The 22,688-nt window shown below is 36.4% G+C and overlaps 2 protein-coding genes and 1 long non-coding RNA gene across 19 annotated transcripts in view; 2 read left to right on the forward strand and 1 right to left on the reverse strand.

Annotated features, from left to right (window-relative positions):
• The first annotated feature begins 228 nt into the window (after positions 1–228).
• Positions 229–22,688, forward strand: part of LOC117335520 (condensin-2 complex subunit D3-like) — a 59,976-nt gene continuing 37,516 nt past the window's right edge. Inside the window, 20 exon segments of the mRNA XM_033895559.1 lie at positions 229–306; positions 992–1,156; positions 1,818–1,903; positions 2,495–2,570; positions 3,444–3,521; positions 4,408–4,508; positions 5,347–5,436; positions 6,697–6,827; positions 7,054–7,093; positions 7,458–7,514; positions 8,239–8,316; positions 8,318–8,358; positions 9,441–9,552; positions 10,124–10,210; positions 10,855–10,924; positions 11,624–11,711; positions 12,591–12,766; positions 20,456–20,560; positions 21,488–21,621; positions 22,364–22,479. Coding sequence (XP_033751450.1) covers positions 243–306; positions 992–1,156; positions 1,818–1,903; positions 2,495–2,570; positions 3,444–3,521; positions 4,408–4,508; positions 5,347–5,436; positions 6,697–6,827; positions 7,054–7,093; positions 7,458–7,514; positions 8,239–8,316; positions 8,318–8,358; positions 9,441–9,552; positions 10,124–10,210; positions 10,855–10,924; positions 11,624–11,711; positions 12,591–12,766; positions 20,456–20,560; positions 21,488–21,621; positions 22,364–22,479 — 1,895 coding nt within the window. The 5' untranslated portion in view covers positions 229–242.
• Positions 14,647–20,155, reverse strand: LOC117335523. 16 transcript variants are annotated; one of them, XR_004534438.1, is made up of 8 exons: positions 19,878–20,155; positions 18,797–19,213; positions 18,422–18,492; positions 17,634–17,876; positions 16,592–16,914; positions 15,973–16,288; positions 15,633–15,704; positions 14,647–15,137 (listed from the first exon to the last, which is right to left on the reverse strand). It is a non-coding gene; the product is annotated as an uncharacterized LOC117335523 (long non-coding RNA). The 16 variants fall into 16 exon arrangements; XR_004534436.1 differs by having other exon boundaries at positions 15,425–15,704; positions 18,797–19,208; positions 19,878–20,154; XR_004534440.1 differs by having other exon boundaries at positions 15,425–15,704; positions 18,426–18,492; positions 18,827–19,213; positions 19,878–20,154.
• Positions 17,480–19,607, forward strand: LOC117335521. 2 transcript variants are annotated; one of them, XM_033895560.1, is made up of 4 exons: positions 17,480–17,902; positions 18,245–18,319; positions 18,450–18,512; positions 18,735–19,607. In XM_033895560.1, exons 1-4 carry the CDS (start codon positions 17,618–17,620, stop codon positions 19,215–19,217), a joined length of 906 nt encoding a protein of 301 aa, XP_033751451.1. In that variant the 5' UTR covers positions 17,480–17,617; the 3' UTR covers positions 19,218–19,607. The 2 variants fall into 2 exon arrangements, with proteins under 2 accessions (XP_033751451.1, XP_033751452.1); XM_033895561.1 differs by having other exon boundaries at positions 17,874–18,319.

Genomic DNA, 22,688 nt, shown 5'->3' on the forward strand with positions numbered 1-22,688 from the left:
ACTTCACTTCGAATATCATCGATGTGATGATTGTCGACGTCCGCAGTCGACTCCTAGTCCTTACAAGAGTTCTCAAACACCTGTCATATCCTTACATCTTAAAACTGACATTTTAAAGTAAGTACATGTGTATTTGTCTATACGACGTGTAAGCTCCCCTACAGTTGAATGTATTGGTTCGGTTTCGTTTCGTTTCATTTCTTACAAAATTTGTATGAATCATTTTGGCGGCTAACTTGAAAATGGCGGATGTGGAGAAGACGGTCGAAGTGCTGGAAAAATTTGAACTCCAGCGCCTGCAAGAAGGTTTGATAAGTGTTAGGGTTGAAGTACAAGTTGATCAGGGGATACCATATTTCTATTTTAACTTCTCATTTAAACTTACTACCGCCATAGATACTGTGAATGCTTTATTGGCCGCGATGAAAGCGAGTCCGAATGATGACAGATCTTCCAGCTGACTTCGTATCCTGATTTTAAATGTTTACAATTGAATATTTAATCTTTTCGTATTTGTCGAACCTCGAGGACACATCGATTGTACTTGTATGTACTTCTGCTACGTACGAGAAGTATGTGGTTGTTTTGGTTACATACTGATGAGAACAGTTTGGGTGTACAATGTTTACAATTGAATATTTAACCTTTTCGTATTTGTCGAACCTCGAAGTCATATCGATTGTACTTGTACCTCGGCTACGTACGAGAATCGCGTGGTTGTTTTGATTCCACACTGGCAGTTTGGGTATAGAATGTTGTCCAGCTGACACACCATTAAGTGTAGGAACCCTTCACCAAACATGGTGTCGTGTCCGGGACATGTGTAATCCAAATGGTTATGCTGTTGATATCGCCTTTAAAGCTGATTTAACAAGTAAGATTGTCAGAAAATTCGGGCTAGGTCAGAGGAAACACTCGGACTTATTTTTGTGATCTACAGACAGTTAAAATTCAATACAACAATATTAATTGTTTCCTGAATTATTTTCAGACTGGGTGAAGTCTATATGGGATAGTGATTTTACAGACATCGACCCGATTGATATCGACTTACAGAATGACTTCCAAGAGATTGACTTCCATCGCCAGTCGCTTCGTCTGCTGCAGGAAATTCTTGTGGACTGGATCACCCACAAGGAAGGGGGTCAGGGAGAAGGTAAGTTGTGTTGAAAAATGAAAAAAAAAACTGTTTTTTATCTTAATTGTTTAAATTTTTAAAATGAGGGAGTAATATGGATAAACCTACTCCAATAATATTAGAGGTTTACACGACAGGAAACTTTTGACAGGCTGTCATGTAACAATCAGGTGGAATAAGACCTCATATACGTATAGGAGTAGGATAAACCATGTTGTTTTTAACTTTGTTGGCCTCAAGACAATGATGTATAGAATTATGTTTCCCTGAATGGCATTTTGATTTGACTATTTTTGCAAAAGTAATTTCCCTTTAGGGGGGGGGGGGTGTTGTCCAACGATCTCTGTCAGATTTCTACCCTTTTCTTTGAATCTTGCAATTGGTAGGCTTTGATATAATGTGTTTAATGAGTTGGGATTTTACTCCCATTGGCATTGACTATTAAATATTTGTTAAGCTGTTAAAATTGGAACATTGACTTTGTAGTGAATGGTGTGAGAATGGTACACAACCACACATAAGTTAATGCAAAACTTATTTCAGTGTAAGATATTATATAATATATATATCACTCTATGGCATTCAACAGGTTTATTATTACACCCACATGTTAATCAAAAGCTATCGACCAGACATAATTATATTGACAATTGTACTGGTGTGTTATTGTGTATTTCAGGATTCTGGACTGTCCTGGTGGAGAATGATATTCAACACAAGCACCTCATCGCTTTGTTGGCATACCTTATTGACATAGGACAATCGGTAAGATTTTAAACTGTGTGGCCATGAGATCACAATTCAACAATCTTCTCCTTGTTGTGCTAGACTGGGAGCAGATCAACTCCAGATATATGATGTGGACATTTTACCTGTAAATATGAATGGTAAAGATTGATTATCTTTTGTCATTTGTCTACCATCATCTCCTGATTGGCTTTTGATTTTCATATTGCTTTCAACAGACTGTCTCATGGTCCTTTCATTACTGTAAACATTGAAATTTGTGTAATCTCTAACTACAAACGAAGGTGGGTTGATTGCGAAAATTACCCATATGTGTATAGTTAACATATATCCAGATCCTGAAATTAACCAGCCGCGAAAATAACCATTTACAGTAACCTCATCAATAGGGTAATCTTATCACTCCGTCCATAGTGCATTTTCCTAATCTATGAAACGTGAAAATCCGAGGTTTGTGGATCAGTCCCTGTGTGGAACAGTTTGTGTTTCTCTCTACAGTTTAAATCTTATTATTTGTTAGGGGCCATAACATCAAAAATGATTCAAAGTTAAAACTTTTAATTTGAGTTTAATAGACGTTACTGTGATTCAGTATTGTTTGTTTTTCAGAAAACTGCAGACAGCATGAAAAAAGAATCGGCCATTTTATCGTGTTCAGGCTACCTCAAGTTGTTAGCAGTTCCTGGTAAGATTGGTTGGTCAAACTTAGTTGCCATGATATCAAAGTTATTTAATTCTGGTTCGTTTTAAGGTGTCATCTTCCCTCGCCTAGGATAAAGGTGCGTCTAAGTTTGCTCCTGAAGAGGAGTCCGGGCTTTCAAACTCTTGTTTAGCGAAGGTGAAAGATAGATGAACTCCTTATTTCCACTAGTAACTTTTTAAAAACATTTGAATCTGCTGTGCAATTCAACGCAAAGCAGAGTTTCCATTTGGAATGAATATCAAAATTAAAGATCTCTATAGTCTGACTTTCTGTCTAAAAACAACTCTGAGGTGTGTTGTGTCTCACAAAGTCAGATAGTAAGCTTCAGAAAAATATCGGGGCTCAAAGTAGATATTTTTACTAGGTGGCCTATTTGACTACCTAGTCATAAAATCTAGGCGCCAATTAACTGGTCGCCAATGGTGAATTTAAGGCGCCATGGCCACATTGAGCCCATATATACCATTGTTTCTTTGCCAAAATGAGGTCCAGGGCATTAAGTGTTTGCCCTTTGTCTGTCTGTTCATCCACTTGTTTAAGAAGTTTTAAGATTTTTTAATCAACTAATTAATAGTGAGAAGATAATATTGTTTTCAGTTAAAATATTTTTAGTGTTAAATATAAATGCTCTGTAGTCAGATTGAATTTAAATTTTCATAAAAGTATTGAAATTTGTTGAATTTTTTATTCATTTGAATGTTTATTTGATGTAGAATGATATAAAGGTAGAATGCTCTCCAAAGTGTTTAAACTTAGACACAATGATAGCTGTAACAACCATTCAGCTAGTACTTCTGTGAACATTGCTCAGAAAACAGCGTTCATGTTTTAATGTCTTAAGTTGTATATTTGCAGGCAGCAGCGCCTTCAATGTGTTCCATCCAGTACTGTACGAGAAGACAATCGATACGCTGAAACTGTTGACGTCAGTTGGTAAGGAATAACGAGTGTGAACAACAGTAATCAGGTCCGGCTTAAACCATTGGGAGTTTATAATATACCACAAATCAACAAAAATCCTTCAGAATTCTCATGCCAGATTATTCATTGGCCTGAAAAATAGATTATTTTCAATACAGGATATGTTGTAAATGTTATCAAATATAAGCATGCACTTGTAAGGGCTATTCCATTAAAATATCTACCTGACCCCAGGAAACCAAAATAAATCACTTCTATCCATGATTAGATTTCTTTCCTATAAGTTCTAGTAATTTATTCAGTAAATTATATGGCAGGGCTTTTTCTCACTGGTTTGAGATGGGGCTTTTTTGAGTCAATTTGGGAAGAAAATTGGTAAATTAGGAAATATTTTTTCAGGAATAAACTGCAAATTTTTGGTAATTTGGCTTTAAAATGAAATAATTTCAATAGGGAATGGGGCCCATTAATGGCCCCATGAAGCCCACAGAAAAAAGTCCTGTATGGGTAGTACCCCTTAACAAAACCTGGAGTCCTGGGGTGGGATAGATGTTTCACTGGAATAACCCTTTGGTATAGATGGGCCGTTGGCAATCTTGTGTTACTGGAAGCTTCTACTGTACTGATCTTTACAAGGCACAAGTTTCTCACCCTGTACCAGATTTACCCCCATTCTCTCTCGGGGAATTCTCTATCATTGTCGGAATAATCTGAGCTGATTTTCTTTGTCAGTTCAGTAGAGGAGTTGAATTCAGCCATTTATAGAATTTCCGACATTAGATTAATTTCACAAGCGTGTCCATTTGATGTAGTTTATACAAAAGTAAAACATGTGAGAAAAGATATATAAGGTAGAAATGATAATTGATACTGATTTTGTCCGTTGTTATTTTGTTAGATTCCAGTAAGAGAAAAAAAAGTACTGTGAGAGGCGGGAAACAAAAAGGAAAGAAAAGTCGAGACAGCAGAGAGGCAGATCCTACAGTTGATATTAACATGGTGAGTCAGAAAATACAGATAAACACATAAAATATCAGTTAACTTTAGCTCACCTGGTCTGATGGATTGATGAGCTGGTGGCAGGGCGTGCTTTGGCGTGGCATGGCATGAACCTTCGTCGTATGTCAACAATTCCTAAAAATTAATAATAGTCATAAACAACTTTGTGGATTTTGTCTGAAGCATCCTTGAGTGAAAGGGACTAATTTTGTATTAACTGGGTCGGGCACCTCAAGGGCCTGAGGAGAAATATAGCAAATTCTTTTAAAATCCTTCTGCCTCTGTAGAAATGTAGATAATTTTACCATAATTTCTACAATGTCCAGGTGAGTGATACTGGCCCTCTGGGCCTCTTGTTATTTTCTGAATTTCTAACAAAATTAGTAGACAAGTATCTTTGTCCACAGCCCTATGTATAATTGACAGATGTTTACAAGCAGTTTCTCTTGTTCCTTCGAATTCTCTGCCATTCACTTGTTAGAACTGAAATCGTGTGACAGTTTTTATTCTAGATTTTGTTGTTAGGAAATGTTACATTATATATTCTTGTGGTTATTTTTCTGTTGCAATCTTTTGGACATGAGGTCATAAGTTTTGTTTTTTTTTAATTTTCTTTTTCTTAATTAAATTGAAATAGTCACTATCAAATTTTCATTGTCTTTCACACCAGTAAAAACTTAGGAGTACATGCTGGGTAGGAACATGTGCAATAATTTAATAGCTGGATTTTAAATCATTGGTAGCTTTCTTTAAAAAAACATCAGTAACACTTCCTGTATAGTTGTGGTGAAATTTTGAATTATATAGACATTAGTATAGCGAAGGTTCTCTTCTACAGGACTTCAGTATGGATGAAGATGAGGACACCGAGGAAATGGCACCTCAAGTAGCCATGGCCATCAAGAAACTCCTGATGGATGTTCTACGGGTATGGACTCCTCATAAAGGACGATACTTGTTGCGATACCTGCTGGTTGTGATGTCACAGATGGAGGTTACATGTTTGATACTTGTTGCGATACCTGTTGGTTGTGATGTCACAGATGCAGGTTACATGTTCGATACTTGTTACGATACCTGCCGGTTGTGATGTCACAGATGCAGGTTACATGTTCGATACTTGTTACGATACCTGCCGGTTGTGATGTCACAGATGCAGGTTACATGTTTGATACTTGTTGCGATACCTGCTGGTTGTGATGTCACAGATGTAGGTTACATGTTTGATACTTGTTACGATACCTGCCGGTTGTGATGTCACAGATGCAGGTTACATGTTCGATACTTGTTACGATACCTGCCGGTTGTGATGTCACAGATGTAGGTTACATGTTCGATACTTGTTACTATACCTGCCGGTTGTGATGTCACAGATGTAGGTTACATGTTTGATACTTGTTACGATACCTGCCGGCTGTGATGTCACAGATGTAGGTTACATGTTCGATACTTGTTACGATACCTGCTGGTTGTGATGTAACACATGCAAGTTACATGTTCGATACTTGTTACGATACCTGCTGGTTGTGATGTAACACATGCAAGTTACATGTTCGATACTTGTTACGATACCTGCCGGTTGTAATGTCACAGATGCAGGTTAAATGTTCGATACTTGTTACGATACCTGCCGGTTGTGATGTCAGATGCAGGTTACATGTTCGATACTTGTTACGATACCTGTTGGTTGTGATGTAACAGAGATGTAGGTTACATGTTCGATACTTGTTACGATACCTGCTGGTTGTGATGTCACAGATGCAGGTTACATGTTCGATACTTGTTACGATACCTGTTGGTTGTGATGTAACAGAGATGTAGGTTACATGTTCGATACTTGTTACGATACCTGCTGGTTGTGATGTCACAGATGCAGGTTACATGTTCGATACTTGTCACGATTCCTGCTGATTTAAAATCAAAATATAAAATTAATTACTTCTTTCAGTAACTCAATGATCTTCATTGGTTTTAAACAGACAGGAATCTAAGTGATAATAAAATTATCTTTTGAAGAAATTATTTGATGATAATAAAACTTGTCTGGTCTGTTTACTACTCAAATCTGTCAACCTAAAGTTGGTCAGTTTTCGGACAATTATTATTAAATTGTTTCAATCTAATTGGCAGATGACTTCTGCTTGATAACATTGTTTCAATCTGATTGGCTGATGATTTCTGCCACCAGGACCTTGTGTTTCTGTTGGAGACGACACCATTGCGTCAGTCCGAGGCATCGCTGTACCACACCGTACAGATCTTGGTGGAACTTACTCGCCACGACTCGGAGGCCTTCAGTGGAAACTTCACTGAGAGATGGTGAGTCCATTGCAGGCTTTTGTTCGTATTTTGTGGAATCCATGCTTACTGGAGGTTTGTTTTGTGATTTTATTAATTAGAAAATTGATCCTCTGAAAAAATATTCAAAAGAATTTTCCAGTGAGTAAATATCAACTATGTTTAAGAGATTAATTTCCATAATTATTTTGATAAATTTCTTGGTTCATCTTTTATACAAATCTTTATTTGAATTACTTTGTTTCAGCCCTACATCCAGGTTACCCGTAGTTGGCCTTGCTTATAAGGTTTGTATCAAGCCCAACTGGTGATGGTGAAATGTGATGTTGTGAAAATAGTTGTTACAAGTCTGTTGGATGGATTAAGTCTTCCAATCATAACCACTGACCCGATTTCATCCGTCTCCTTAACTGAAAGAAATTCCTTCATTTCAAATTTTCTATAGGAAAACACATTAGGTATTTGGTTTAAGGAAAAACGTCTTATAGCCAACATGTGTGATTGATATAGGTTTATGACTTATTTTACAATTGTTTATAATTTTAAAAAATACCAGTGGTTTTAGTAAAATGACAGATGATTTTAACCTTTCCCATCACTATTTGATAATGAACTATCACCTGTATTATGGTTGTCTGTTTTGTGTTTCAGGGTCTTGGGTTCCTGTGCCTTCCCCTACATAACCATGTTGTGTCCTTGTTCCATGAAGTAAGTACAGAAATATGCGAGAAGTTTCTTGGTTAACAATGTCTCTGGCTTCTTTTCAGGGCTTTTTGGCCCCATTTCCAATTGAAATTATTTCATATTTAAGCCAAATTCCCAAAATTTTCAGTTTACTCATGAAAAAAACTTTCCCAACTCACCAATTTTCTTCCCAAAATGAATGAGAAAAAGCCCTGATGTCATATTGCCTTAATGAAAGTATCTTTTTAAACATATTTTGACCAACTTCATATCATGTATAAAGTATGAGAATACCTCAAACAGGTTCATGTTTCGGTTGCCAAGGTCACTGTTACTATTTACATATGGCTTTTAGCGGGATATTTCAGTGGGTATAGTTGGCTCGCTAGGGGATTTGTATCGCTTGTCATGCCTTCTTATGATATTTGGAGGACATTGCAGGTGTGTAGATAATTCAAAACTGTTTTAGGCTGTTGAGTATACAACATTCCTCTGTATTGTATATTTCTGTATAAATTCAGGAGGAAAGAGAATAAAATAGTAATTCAAATATCTTGTTTCAGTCAAACAAACCAGAAACTTTTACATGAAGATCATAATCATTTTTGATTTTTTTTTTTTTTAACAAGGTTAGATGTTTGCAAGTTGGTCATTAAAATGATTCATATTTAGATGAGAAATATTTGTGAAAGACGTGATTTGAAGTGTAGCGGTATTGTGTCAACTTAGTTTTTTTTTTTCCGTCTAGCTCTGTAAAAACCTCCTGCAGAATCTTCTCATGTTGATTGGAGAAAACAAGGCTGTGGCAGCCACTGCTATCCCCAAACCCTGTTCAGGTCACAGCGAACCACGCAACATCCTTCATCTGGTATGATCTTCTGTGTTTTCCGCATTTGTGTTATAAAAGTTAAGATATATTGAGGCCAAAACCATGTGTTTAAAAGTAGTTGGATTCATGTTTGTGAGTTGAACATTTTTTGTCCATAGGACCAATTCCTTGTGCGAATTGTTTCTCCCCAACTTTAGCCTAGACACCTGAAATTTTCTATTTTACTTCTTCATGCATATCAAACATAAAGTAAAGGGGCCTCGATAGCTCAGTCGGTTAGAGTGTTGGTCTACATAACCTCAGTTGAAGTTTGGAGTTGTGTGGATTGACTCTCCTTACCCATGATGGTTTGTTTTTTCTTGGGAAGATGAGAAACAGACCAGTATATGCTGATGTGAGTTGTGTCCTTGGGCAAGACTCTTTGCACTGATGCCTCTAGACGGCATGACACAAGAATTCTGTATGGTGTTCATTGAGGTGGTCACCATCTACTACAAGGATACCCTGAGTGTTCATAGGGCAATAGGCCCAGCAAACAAACTAAACAGTTAATAATATTTGGTATAAGAACATTTTAGTCTGTTAATGGTATTTTTACTAGTTTGTCTTCTTGATAGGTTGGTTGTCCATTAAAATCCTGATTTTACTGGGAGTGATGCAATTTAACCTAGTCCTAAACCTTATCAGAATGATTGTAGTCATGTATAGTCCTTGACATTTACTATGTGAACAGGAAAAGCCTTGATTCCTGGCCTGAGGCTTAGAAGTGGTCTTAAATATGTGATTCAGTGTTTAAAGCATCACACAGAAACATGAATATGACTCCAAATTCCATTTGATAATATAATTTGGTCTGTAAATAAAATGACAGTTCAAAGGAATATTGCATTTCATTTTCAAACTGATAGATTGAAAGAAATTGGAATTCAGAAAATCTGAAATTGCACATGAATAATGAGGCATCAGGCATTAAATAAACAAAAATGCATTTTATCTAAGAAAAGTTCATAAATCAGAGCCTTAAAACTGCCTTTAAATTGCCTCCAGTTTGGTCTAGATTAACTTATGTCCTGTCCAGGATAGCGAGACATATCTCACTGATGTTTTTGATCTGATCATAGCCACATGATGAAACAGTGCGGAGATCGGGTTCACTCAAGCGTACGGACTCTAATTCAGCACATGTGTACCAAGGTCCCAGACAAAGTGGAGTACAGGTCAAGGGTCACACAGGTTAGTATGTCACACATGTGAGAGGTCATTAAGGTGACTAGGTCAAAGGTTATTATGGTTGTATAGTACTCTGTTCCATTCATTCTGATCAATGTTTGAGTTCGCTGTCAGTCTAGTGCAATAGGTCTGTTACAGTTGATTTGCGTCTGTTGACACAGCAGTATGTTTGATTATGTTCTGCTGATATGAGAGGATTTTTATGCCCCAATACAGGGCTTTTTCTGAGGGCTTTTTGGGGCCATTAATGGCCCCATTCCCAATTATTTCATATTTAAGCCGAATTCCCAAGCAATTCTTTCAAAAATCTTTCCCAATTCAATAATTTTCTTCCCTAAATGAGACAAAAAGGCCCCCATCCCAAACCACTGAGAAAAAGCCCTGCAATATGACTTGGTCTGGGGCATACTGTTTACTGCTAATTTTGTCTGTCCACTGTCGTAATATAGGTCAAAGTATTTTTAGGCCACTTTTGGGTCAAAATAATCGGGGAATGTAGGCATTGATGTTGCACAAAATATTTGTAGTTAATTCAACAAATCACATAGAAAATTTGTTTGTTTTTCTTTTTCAGTCTGTGATTAAAATTCTGAATGAGTTACCGAACGAAGCATTTGCTAAAGTTGTGGAATGGTTGTACCGTTTATCAAAGCATGCAAAGGTATGTAGTTTCCTGACACTATGCATTTGGTTTGCCCCTCGTCAGTCTCAAACTGGCAGTGGCTAAGGTGTTCCGACACATTATCACTTGCCCACCACCTGAGTCGCAAGTTCGAATCACACATGCGGTTGTTGCCTGGTACTGACCGTAGGCTGGTGGTTTTGCTCCGGGTACTCCGTCTTCCCTCCATTTCCAATACCTTGTATGTCCTTAAATGACCCTGGCTGTTAATAGCACATTAAACAAAATAAACCAAATCACTCCAGTAGAAGTCAGTATTTAATTTGTTCATTTCAGTAGAAGCAATTGTTAAATTGGCTGTATATATGTGCTTGTCTATTATCAGACCAATTTGTTTTCTTTGTTTTTTCTTCCCCAACACAGAGAATGTTGTTCTAATAAGCAAAATATTTTCAAAGTATTTAAATTTTACAGAAACTGAGTCTACCTGACGGTTACTGCCTTTTCTATGATTCACGTTCTCCAGACTAACTTAGGGTTGATTGTACTAACCATGTTTCAAGTTTCACTTTTGCATTTTAAAAATCAATTGAAAGGAAGAGCAGTTGTAGAGTTTTTACAGCAGAAAGTCGTCACTGTTTTAAATAATATTCTAATATGTCCTATCTGGTATTTTTGTACAGAACGCCAATCGCGCTTTCACCATAGATATAGCGGCGATGCTGCTGTCGATACCCGAGAGAGATGTTGATGGTAAGGAGACAACTTTTTAATGTGAATTGCAGATATTAAAAAAATGAGATTAATGTCAGAAAACATGAACAGGAAATCACAAAGTGTTGACAATGACTCAATTTAAACTTTAATAATTTATGATTTATTAAATTTTGAAAGGAAGTTCTTTCATTCTGACATTAGAGAGGGCGTAAATGAATCGGTGTGGTTGTTATTCCTTTTAGTGTGGTGAAGTCAAGGTCATCTTTACTGTTTGTCAATCATCAACCAGTCTAATGTCATCAGTCTAGTAGCGATTTCATTTCTGTGGGTCTGTCCTCATGTGACCTGGCTGTTGAAAGGATGTTAAACACCTAAAACTGAATTCTGATAAAAGATTATACCAAAGTCAAGTACAAGAATGCCCAAGATGAATACCTGTTTGGGGGGTTTAAGTTCAAGGTCAACTATTTATACATGGGGAAGGGGACATTCAGGTCATACAGACATTTCCTAGCTGATTGGAGTGGTTTTAGGTCTTACAGACATTTCCTAGCTGACTGGAGTGGTTTTAGGTCGTACAGACATTTCCTAGCTGACTGGAGTGGTTTTAGATCTTACAGACATTTCCTAGCTGACTGGAGTGGTTTTAGGTCGTACAGACATTTCCTAGCTGACTGGTTTCTGTAGAAGAGTTGCATAACAATGGTTCAAATCTGTAACATTGTATTTTGGTAGAAAACTTTGACGAAGGACTAGCAGACAATATGAAGCATCTGTCACTGATGGGACTCCTGTTGGCTCGGTGTTCTGATATCGCTCCTACGTAAGTATCCCCCTGTAGCAGTTAATTCATATAACTCATGTTATCATTAGTGGTGAAACGATTCACTGATGCATCGATGTATTGGATCGCAGAGTTGTGCATCAATGCATCAGCTATCTTTGATTTATATCGTGATACTTGAAAATTGGTAGTTATCTCCCTTTTGAAGTAAACAGCATGGCTGACAAGGCCTCTCCAGCCGCTTATAAAGCTGCCTGTTTGAGTTCTTTCAAATACAAATGATCTAAATTCAAGAATGCTTTTTGGGAAACAGACAAAATGTATGTTTTCTTTTGTAACAAATGTAGACAAAGACTCAAATATTCCGGAAATATCACTAAGTAAACAAAACATGAACCCACGCTGGAATACCAGATATGTGATAGGTCACCAGCTTCTCATATATCGTGATACGTATTACATTGCGACCCCTGTATCGCAATACGAATGGTAGCGCTAGCCACCTTGCGATACACAGCTCTAGTTATTATGAAACATTATTTCCAGGTTGGTTTGTATGCATGTAAGTAGTAATATCATAGGGCTTTCCCAGTAAAACATCTCCCCCACCCCAGGACTCCAGTAAAACATCTACCCCACCCCAGGACTCCAGGTTTGGTTAGGGGTACCACCTATAGAATTTATTTAATAAATTACATAGAGGTAATAGGAAGGTAATCCAACCATGTATAGAAGTAATGTGGAGTTCTGGGGTCAGGTAGATATTTTAATGGAATAGCCCTAACCAGTATTGGATTGGATGTGTGATGTTTTGGTGACTACACTCTCGTCAGCGTCATCAGGCAACGACTACTGAAGCACATGTTAATTGAGGTGTGAAGTTTATGAGATGACGTCACTGTTGTCTATCTTCTCCAGTGTTCGCGCCAGAGCTATAACAGCCTTCGCCCAGTGTTTCGTGTCGTCTGACAACAATATCCGAGTGGCTTTAAAGGAGATTGTCACCCCCTGTCTAGGGTCTCGTCCTGCCCATGCTCCACATCTCATCCCTACCCCAGCGATGGACAACCGCGCACAACAACTCACAACAGATGGTAGCTATATAGTAGAACACGGGTCACTATATTACCAGTCTGTTAAAACAACGTGGCATACGTACAGTAACAGTGTATGACGTCATATACTTATTGAACTTTCCATGGTGTTTATAGTCGTTATAGATCAGACCTAAGTAGGCTGTGTTTGTCATTTATAAAAGATATAGATATAGAGGATATCTGACAGGGGGAGTGAAAAATATCACTTTTATAGAGTGAATAATTTTTGATATTTCACGGGGGGGGGGGGGGGGGGGGGGGGGGGGGATGCCATTTCATTGCTTATATTTGCATTTTCTTCATGTTTTGCTGTTTTTTATATGTAAGGTCAGGGTACCCAAATTGTGACAGTACCCAGAATGTGACACTTTTCAATAAAATGGTTCTAATTGTCGCGAGAAAGAATTCCGCAAAAATAAACGTCTGTGACGTCATTTACGGTGTTGTTGACGTTATTTTTCCAATGGCATCCAGCTGCTGACTCACCTGGTATCCTGGTTAGCTGCTTTCAAAATGGGTAAGTAAGGTGACGTTTTGGCTTCCTATACATAACCGTCCCTGCGACAGTACGTTTTCAACATAAAAAACATTACCGATACCATTGAAAATTGATAAGGAAAGAAAATCGAATCCATAAAATCAAATTTCACTCAGGTTTAAATTGAGAGAAGACTAACAACAGCTGTTACGAGTCTTATTACCGCAGCTAGACCAACCAAACATTCTTCCGCCATCTTTCATAAGTTGACTGCATAGTGATCTAATGCGCATGACAGAAATGGGTGCATTCGTTTACAAAAGCAGGTGCCCTCCTAACTAATTCCGGAAACAAGTCCGTTCTGTATCAAAAGAAATAAAATTTTAAATAAAAACGTCGCTGCAGACCATTACCAAAACAATACTCCGAATCTTCTGATTTATAATTATACATATTTTAATATTAAATTGTGTATTCTTTTAGAGAAACCAGGGACATATATAGACATATCTTATTGTACGTCCCTGGAGAAACCCACAATTCTGATTCAATTTTTAATACGTTTTTCTGGTATGTATAATGAATATCAAATTTTAATGACATTAAATAATAATATCAGTGTAAGCGTCATATATATATATATCAACTTTATCCCAATTTGGTGCATACGTGTAAGCTTCCAATATATATCAACCAATCTGTAGCGGACTTTGACCTGGCCATGGTCAAGGGCCATCCAAGGGAGACGACTCCAATGCGACAAAATGTAAACGATCGATGCATTAGTCATGGAAACTATATGTATAAATTCAAACATTATTTTACCCATTATTGAAACTGCTCTATAGTTGGTAAATAAGTCGCCTTCTTAACCATTCTTTTAACATTGTCTTGGTATCAATTATATCAGCAATAATTTCACAGCAATGGATCTTTGAATACTGTTAAAAAGGACTTGCCTACAAGAACAAGATGTTTTGAAGTCCTATGATAAAAACCCACCCTACATTCTTAATAAAAAAAATCAACTCCTTGTTATAGGAATGTCACAGGAAGCAAAACCATAACACACTTAGGATTGATTTTTTTTATCCAATATCATATTTAATTAAAGAATGTCCAGTTATTTTGTCATATTTAATTAAAGAATGTCCAGTTATTTTGTTTCAAGTTAAACTGGTATTCTGTTACGATAAAGTTACAAAGAAATTTGGGAAATTGATATTGATTTTAGTGACATAAATAAAGATGTATTCAAGGAAATATCATATCTTTAATGGAAACAAACAAGAGGCAATAGCTTATAAACTGTTTTCGATCATCAAGTATAAACAAAATGACAACATTCTTTAAGCCGTCAAACCCCCCTACTGAAATAGAAACAAAATTACAACAATAATACAGTTAAAATTTTATTTGAATAATTATTAGCAAACACATGTTGTTCAACAGGAAAATATAAGAAATACACACCGGATCAACTGAAACAAGCTATTAAAGATGCAAAGCCTGGGAAGTCAATTAGAAGTCTTGAGAAGCTACATAAAATAAATCGCATGACCATATCCCGTCATCAAAAAGGATTATTGAAAGGCCATCCAGTCCGGGTGTTAAGCAAAGTAGAGGAGGAGCAATTAGTGGCATATATAGTATACTGTCAGGCCAGAGCTATGCCTTTAACACGGAAAGTAATAAAATCATTTGTCAGAGGTATTGTATCCAAAAGCGGCAGACAACTGTCAGGATCAGGAAACGGTCCGTCCAATAAATGGTTTAGGTCTTTTCTATCACGGCATCCAAGACTATCGATGAAGAGTCCCCAACTTGTCGATGGTGGAAGGACAAGAATGTCAAATGAGACAGTCATGGCACAGCACTTTAAGCTGTTATCTGAAACAATAGAGAAATTGGGTATGTTTATATTTTACAAAACTCCCAATAATTTACTAGATAGAAAACAAACCAGAATGGTGACTGTTAATAAAATACAAAGTTGACACTTATGAAAATTGATATTTTTTTGTGTTCATAACAATTATAAATTCAATTTTAAATATCTTCAACAATGTCATTCATTCATTAAAATAAGGAGTCAAAAAATAAATTAAGTAAGGAACAAATTTGAGCATTTGTAATGCAATGAAACCTGTTTCATTTGAAAATACAACACATATTACATTAATTTTTGTCAATCAATCCATTTCAAGGTCTCGGAAATAAGCCAGAGTGCATATTCAATGTGGACGAGACAGGCTTTGGGAAGGGTATGTCCCTAGACAAGGTCTGTGTAGCTGACAGGAGACAGGCACAATCTCGAGTAGTTGTCACCTCAAACCACACGACAGCAAATGTATGTGTCTCTGCAGATGGACGTGTCTTACCCACCATGGTAATTTATGAAAAGTCCTTCCCAAGTGGAATGTATAGAGATGGTATGTATCTCAGATTTCATCGTTGCTGTTAAAATATGAATAAAATAAAATGATAATTTAAATAAAGACATCAATTAAATAAGACATTTCGGCACTAAGTTCTTGAAAAACTTTGGTTTAAATTACCTTGAGAATAAAACTGATGTATTAATCTAAAGCTTTAAATATAACCATCAACACTTTGTACATTTTGATGACCTAAAAGTTGCCTGAATGCAGGAATGCTCCCCTAAATATAAAGATTATAGACATGTCTAAAGGTCCCTTATAGGGTGAGCGTTGCTGAAACAAACCTTTTGTTTTCTTTCCTGAAGGAATTCCACAAAGTTGGCTTTTCGGCACGTCAGAAAATGGCTACATGGACTCGGACTTGTTCCGAAAATGGTTCCAGGAAATTTTTCTGAAGCATGTGCCTAGGTCCAGACCTATTTTACTGGTGCTTGACAACCACGAGAGTCACCTTTCGATTCCACTTATTGATATGGCTAGAGCCAACCAGATAGAGTTCTTCTGCTTGCCACCCCATACGACCCATCTCCTTTAACCGCTAGATGTTGCGCTTTTCAGGCCACTAAAAAAAGCTGTGTCTGATTTAGCAGTCAGTCTAAGCTATGTAAACAAAGAACTTATAATTGGCAAACATAGGTATGGATCAATAATGATAAGATGAATCTGGAACTATACTATAATTGCACATTAAAAATATAATCCTTGTTTTTATTCTAATCCAATTGAATTTTGAACGAAATTTAGACAGATATTATGTATATATCATGTAATTAGTTAAGGCCACATAAAGGTAGCTCCTAGGTTTTCATGCAAATTTTTCTCAAAAGCAAAGAGGGAGAGCAACATATTTAACTTAGCTTATAATACTTGTCATAATTTTGAATATCATAATCAATCAATCACCTTCTTTTTTAATTCATCAAGACTAGCTCAGGTACTTCAAGCTGCTGTGGACAAGGTCTTCAGTCCTCACAATATCAAGGCTGGATTCAGGAAATGTGGCATTTTCCCGTTCGATAAAGATGCCATCGATAAGTCACAGCTAGCGCCCAAAGATCCAGAGTTCGATCCCATCAACAACATGGGACCAGGGGGAGACAACATTTCATTACGGCAAGACCCTCTCTGCCATTCTTGTGGTCAGTTTGTCATGGGCCATCCTCTGGTGACCCAAGGCATCATACCACAGGAATTGGCAGCTGTGCTGGTCCCGATCATTGGTCCACCTAAACAAAATAGAGCAACAAGAATTATCACTGAAGCAAGAGTTATAACAGGTGAAATACAACATAAATAACAAGGGCCCAATAGACCTGAATAGCTCAACTTCAATCCAATTATACTTTTTATCAACAGACCTATCAGTAATTTGAGGAGTCCTTGAAAATATATTTTCCTAGTTATATCATGGTAAAGTTCATTTGAACATAATTTTTGGTTATTCAGAAGTCGTTAAAAGTTTTCAGCCTATTTGATCCATTTGACCTTGAATGTAGGTCAAGGTCATTCATCTAAACAAACTTCATCACAGCCTGCCACATGCCAAATATCAAGTCTCTGGGCCTCTTGGTTGTTGAGAAGATGTTTAAATGGTAAAGTTGACACCAGACAGACAGAAGGACGGACAGCCGAAGGACGTTGCACGCACATCATAAGCTCGCCTGCCCAAAGGGCAGGTGAGCTAATAACATACCATAAACAAGTTACAAAACTTTCTTAGTGAAAAACAATATATTACTTACTAGAAACTCTTAATGATAATTAAGTAGACCAAAATAGTATCCATAAAACATTGTTTCAGGAGGGAAATATTCATATTATCAAATAATTCTCAAATTCAACCACTGAATATTTTAATAAATTCCATAATTATTTTTTATCAGCTTTTGAATTCATAAACCATTAACCAGATTTGTTTTATTGAAATTCATGGGCCGATTGGTACCTCCAATAACACTAGTCTCAGTCAAGAAACTTATTGTATGTCCTCTTATATTTCCTTGTTCTTTATCTTCTTATATTTCCTTGTTCTTTATCTTCTTATATTTCCTTGTTATATTTCCTTGTTCTTTATCTTCTTATATTTCCTTGTTCTTTCCATTTCTGTGTTCTTTCTTAATTGATCTGTCTTTAATCCCAGGAGAACAAATCTATGAGCAGCTGAAGGAGAAAGAGGAGAAGAGGAAACCTAAACCGAATAAACAAAAACCACGGGTAAATTCTAAACAATAAACATAACAAAATATTGATCCATATCCATATTTATTTTGGGTGAGATCGGTCAATAAACTCCCATATTGTCCACTGTCCCATGCAATATTTGTTACTTATTTATCAAACTAATGAAACTAAAAATGCATATTGTCCTCTGTCCCATGCAATATTTGTTACTCATTTATCAAACTAATGAAACTAAAAATCCTCATGTGTCTGACCCCTAAGTAGTTGCTGGTTTGTACTGACTCTAGTATACGCAAATGAAGATTTCCTTTACCCACGGTTTAAAAAATACCTGTGGGATCTTTTTTCGCTAACCAAATTCTATTATTTATCCAGAGAGAAAGTAATGAATCTACAATGACAAATACTGGGAAAGATGTGGATCAGGCACCCAAGAAAAGAGTTAAAAAGGTATTAATTGAATGTATAAAGATTGAAATATTCATGTATGCATAGAAATAGCATTTTGCAAATTGTAAAAATTTAAGTTTATGCTACAACCGTTATACTTACTAACTTCTAACCTTTCCTTGACTTTCAGGGCAAGCATCATGTTGAAACAGAATTACCAAAGTTGCATGTCCCTAAAAAAAGAGTCAGAAAGGTACATGTATAAACAAAATATTATTAGTATTAATGCAACGATATCAAAGATATGATAGTAACAATATCATGCAAAAGATCAATTGTTCTTTTTTTTAAAGTCATACATATTTAATGTACTGTTATGATGAACATTAATCTTATATATTTCTTAGGAAATTATTAGTATCACTTGGCTCTACTAACACTTGAAATATCATAGAAATGCTTTAATGTGTTTTAGCCAAAAACAGTAGAACTGACAAGCAACAACATAAGTGAAGAACTTGCTGACCCAGAATTCACCTGTCCTATATGCAATATCCAAGGTCATACCAGTGATGAAGAGAGTGGGATTTTCTGGGTTGGCTGTGATAATGCAAGGTGTAGCAGGTGGTATCACCGAGAGTGTCTGACTCATGACCAGCATGCAGATGTTGACTTGAGTCTACTCACTGGTGGTACATGGCATTGTCATCTGTGCCAAAATGATGGCATTCTACATTCAGAAGATATGTCATGTACCACCCATGAAGTACTTTGCCAAGTCTGCATGCTGTCATGCACTGCGATCGAAATTCGTGATGGCATTGATTTGTTCTGGATTAACTGCAAGTGTGGGAAGTCATATCACAAGTCCTGTCTGCCTTCCTATGTTTACAGAGAGTGGGATCTGGCAAAGGAAGCCTGGCGCTGTGGACATTGTCCTGATCAAAATCTAATCTAGTTTAAAAAAAAATTATCAATGAGTATCAAAAGAACCATGTCATTGACATTCTATTTTTTGTATAATTTACCTGAATCAATTTCTTATTACTTATTAATTAACAAATGAATTTCACTTCATTAAATGTCTTTAAATTCATGACTTATTCAATGAATTGACAGATCTAAAAAATAATTCCTTATAATTGTAATTCATTTATTAATTTACAATAATCATCATAATTTTCCATATTTCATAACCATCACCAATCCATTCATGTAAAAAACCATCTCCGCGATGCATTTTTGTTTGTTCTGAAGCTATGTATACTTTATCAAAATGTTATGAAGTGTCAGTATTTATTTCATGTATTTGAGTATTTCTCCGATTCCACAAAAATTGAAAAAAAAACAGTACATGATTCATATGCAGTTTGTTATTTGTATAAACATTTATAATGTGTAGATAAGCACTTTTTGTTTAAAATGAAATCAGAATAATCAAGAGTTATATATAATTATATCGTCACAATTTCAATATAACGATTTGCATTGATATCCGCCATATTGATTTTCGAGAAGTCGCTCTACATCATTTATAATCGCTTTAAATGTTTGTTATTTTGTTTAAATATCGTTGATTTTAGCAGGAAATGAAAAGTGCTTTCTACATTTTACATACCCGCTTCCAATTTCCGCATTTTGTGTGGATAAGACGCCTTATTTTACCACGACCGAAAGTGTCACAATTTGGGTCCTCGCACCTGCTGCAATCCGGAACCATGAGGTGATGACGTCACAGCGTGTTCGAATAAGAGCACGTGAGCGATCAATTGTAAAATCGATTATAATATTGAACTTACGATGCCTCCTTGTTAGAAAGGTTAAAAGAAAAACTGAAAGTTAAACTTTCAGAATGCATTCAACGAAAACATGTGAAAATTGTCACAATTTGGGTACCCTGACCTTACATAGATTCTTTAAATATCATGTGTTGGACCTCCTGTTTGTTGTTTAGTGAGGTAGCCAGCAGCTACTACAAGGAGAGCGGACCTACAAATGATCCTGACTTTTCATGAAATGATAAACCCAGCAAACTTTATGTTATTAAAACACGATCAAATGCATATATTAAATATACTGTATGTTTGAACAAAAATTTAACATTTTAAAACCCCTGCTTGTCTCATTAGTTTTTACAAACATTCTCTACAGGTTCTGAAATATGATGTTTAAACTGTTACGTTGTTACTTTTGTAGAAGAAGCAGCAGAGAAAACTCTGAATCGTACAGCTACCAACACTCAATCCCGACTCAACCCTAAAACTCCTTTTGGGGGAGTTTTGCTGACTCCCTTTAACCCAAGTAAGTGATCAGACGAAGATTACCGATTTATTTGCAAATATACCACTGTCCACAAATAACCCCCCTTCTTAATTTTTTTCAGAATTAATTTTAAACTAAATGTGGTTCACAAATACGCCCTCCCCAAACTACACTTAGATGATGCCCTAGTCTTAAGAAAAATAGCCGAGTGACAGTGAAATTTGACAAGGAGGTGATCTGTGAAATTCAATCTCCACCAAATTAGTACTGGAGAACCCTGAAATGATAGCTCCAAAACTTAAACAAATTTACAATATACATTCGCTATTTGTCATGCTCAAGAGACCATAGAGAATTTATATCCAACTCCATTTACAGTTTTAATGATGCAAGTTGAATTTTGCATTAGAGGTCTTTGAGTATTAAGATTATCTTCTACCACAATAGGTGGGTGTTATTCAACTCCCAAGGCATGAAATAATCATAACAACTGTTGAATAACATTCAGTATATACCACACGTGGAATAAACCATAAACACGTTTTGATTGGTTGACACGGTGACATTTGACCCAACGTCATCAATAATCGAATGGCGTCACATCACCGGGTCCCGGACGTCACTTGTACACCTTTTTCGCTTAAGTGAAATTAGACTTGACCACGTTCCCCTTTGATTCAAGCCGATGTCATTGTGGTAGAAACAGGTCACACGACTCGTGATTTTTGGATATGAAATTTTTTTCACACTCGTAAGTTATCTTTTAAAAGTTAAATTCCATATCCAACAACCACTCGTTGTGTAACCTCTATTTAAACAATGCACAAGTGTGGAGTATATTTACATATCCATATTGAGACATGGGTGACGCACATACTGCAGTAATTTCCTGCATCCCTGCAACTCGGGGTTTTTCTAATTTTTAACGCCAAAATATCTTGTAAATGACTAATCTGAATTTTTCAGACCTTGCTGATGATGATGGCGTGATGTCTATGTTACGGAGGAGATCACGTGACGAGAAGGTGAACGTGAGGAAGGCAGCACTGCTAGCTGTGGAGAACATTATTAGGTTTGAAGCCCCTGACTATAGGAGACAAGTAAGTACAGGCGGTATACTCTGCCTTCCCCGTCTAGATATTGGGTCCCGAGTTTACTCTTCCTCATTCCACTTTGAAGTTTTTAAAATAAATTTCCATTGCTCAATTAACTAAGCTTGGTATATAGTAAGATCACTATAATTTAATTTCCGTGAATTTTGAGGATGAGAAATTTTGCAAAATTTGATTTGGAAGTTTTTAAAATAAATTTCCATTGCTCAATTTACTAAGCTTGGTATATAGTAATATAACATTAATTTACTGGGGTAAAAATGACATATTTCCGTGAATTTTGAGGATGAAATATTTTGCAAAATTTGATAAAAAAAATTGCAATTCTAAAAATTGTGTTTACATATGTCTACAATGCAAAGAAAAAACGAGAATTGTTCTACTGTTCTGAGGACGACATACCTAGTATGCCGAAACATGTATAAAAAATATCCAGAGGATATCATTGAGAGTTTTGTAATACAGTGAAACCTGTCTAATCTGACACCATGTGGGAGTGACTGTTTTGGTCGGCTTAGACAGGGTGTTGGAAAAGTCAGGTATTTGTTGTTAACTACACTTAGCATCATGGTAATACAGTACAGTGTCGGATTTGAGAGGATGTCGGAAAAATGTGTCGGATTGGACAGGTTTCACTGTATGAGATTCTGTCAGTTTGGCAGTAGAACATATATGTAACAAAACAACAGCCAAAAAATGATAATTTTCTATTAATTTGTGTTTGCTTCAGAATCTCGAGTTATTGGTTGAGAGATGCAGAGATCCCGCATTGTCAGCACGGAAACAGGCCATGCAGTCTCTGACCTCTCTACTGCTGGAAATGCCGGAAGAAAAAACCCTTCAACAGTAAGCCTGGTTTATATAGGTCAATATGACAGCTCTGAGGTGTAAATGAATATTAATGATATTGGTGAATGGGCTGTAGCCAAACACTGGTTTATATAGGTCAATATGACAGCTGTGTAAATGAATATTTATGAAATTGATGAATGGGCTGTAGCCAAACACTGGTTTATATAGGTCAATATGACAGCTGTGTAAATGAATATTTATGA

Source organism: Pecten maximus, chromosome 10, assembly GCF_902652985.1.
Source record: "Pecten maximus chromosome 10, xPecMax1.1, whole genome shotgun sequence".
Taxonomy (NCBI): domain Eukaryota; kingdom Metazoa; phylum Mollusca; class Bivalvia; order Pectinida; family Pectinidae; genus Pecten; species Pecten maximus.

Bases quoted from the DNA above. Each gene is read 5' to 3' on its own strand.
- LOC117335521 (XM_033895560.1), top strand. From the start codon at position 17,618: ATGGGCCGATTGGTACCTCCAATAACACTAGTCTCAGTCAAGAAACTT. The intron at 18,320-18,449 runs GTATTAATTGAA...CTTGACTTTCAG, and splicing joins CCAAGAAAAGAGTTAAAAAG to GGCAAGCATCATGTTGAAAC. The intron at 18,513-18,734 runs GTACATGTATAA...AATGTGTTTTAG, and splicing joins CTAAAAAAAGAGTCAGAAAG to CCAAAAACAGTAGAACTGAC.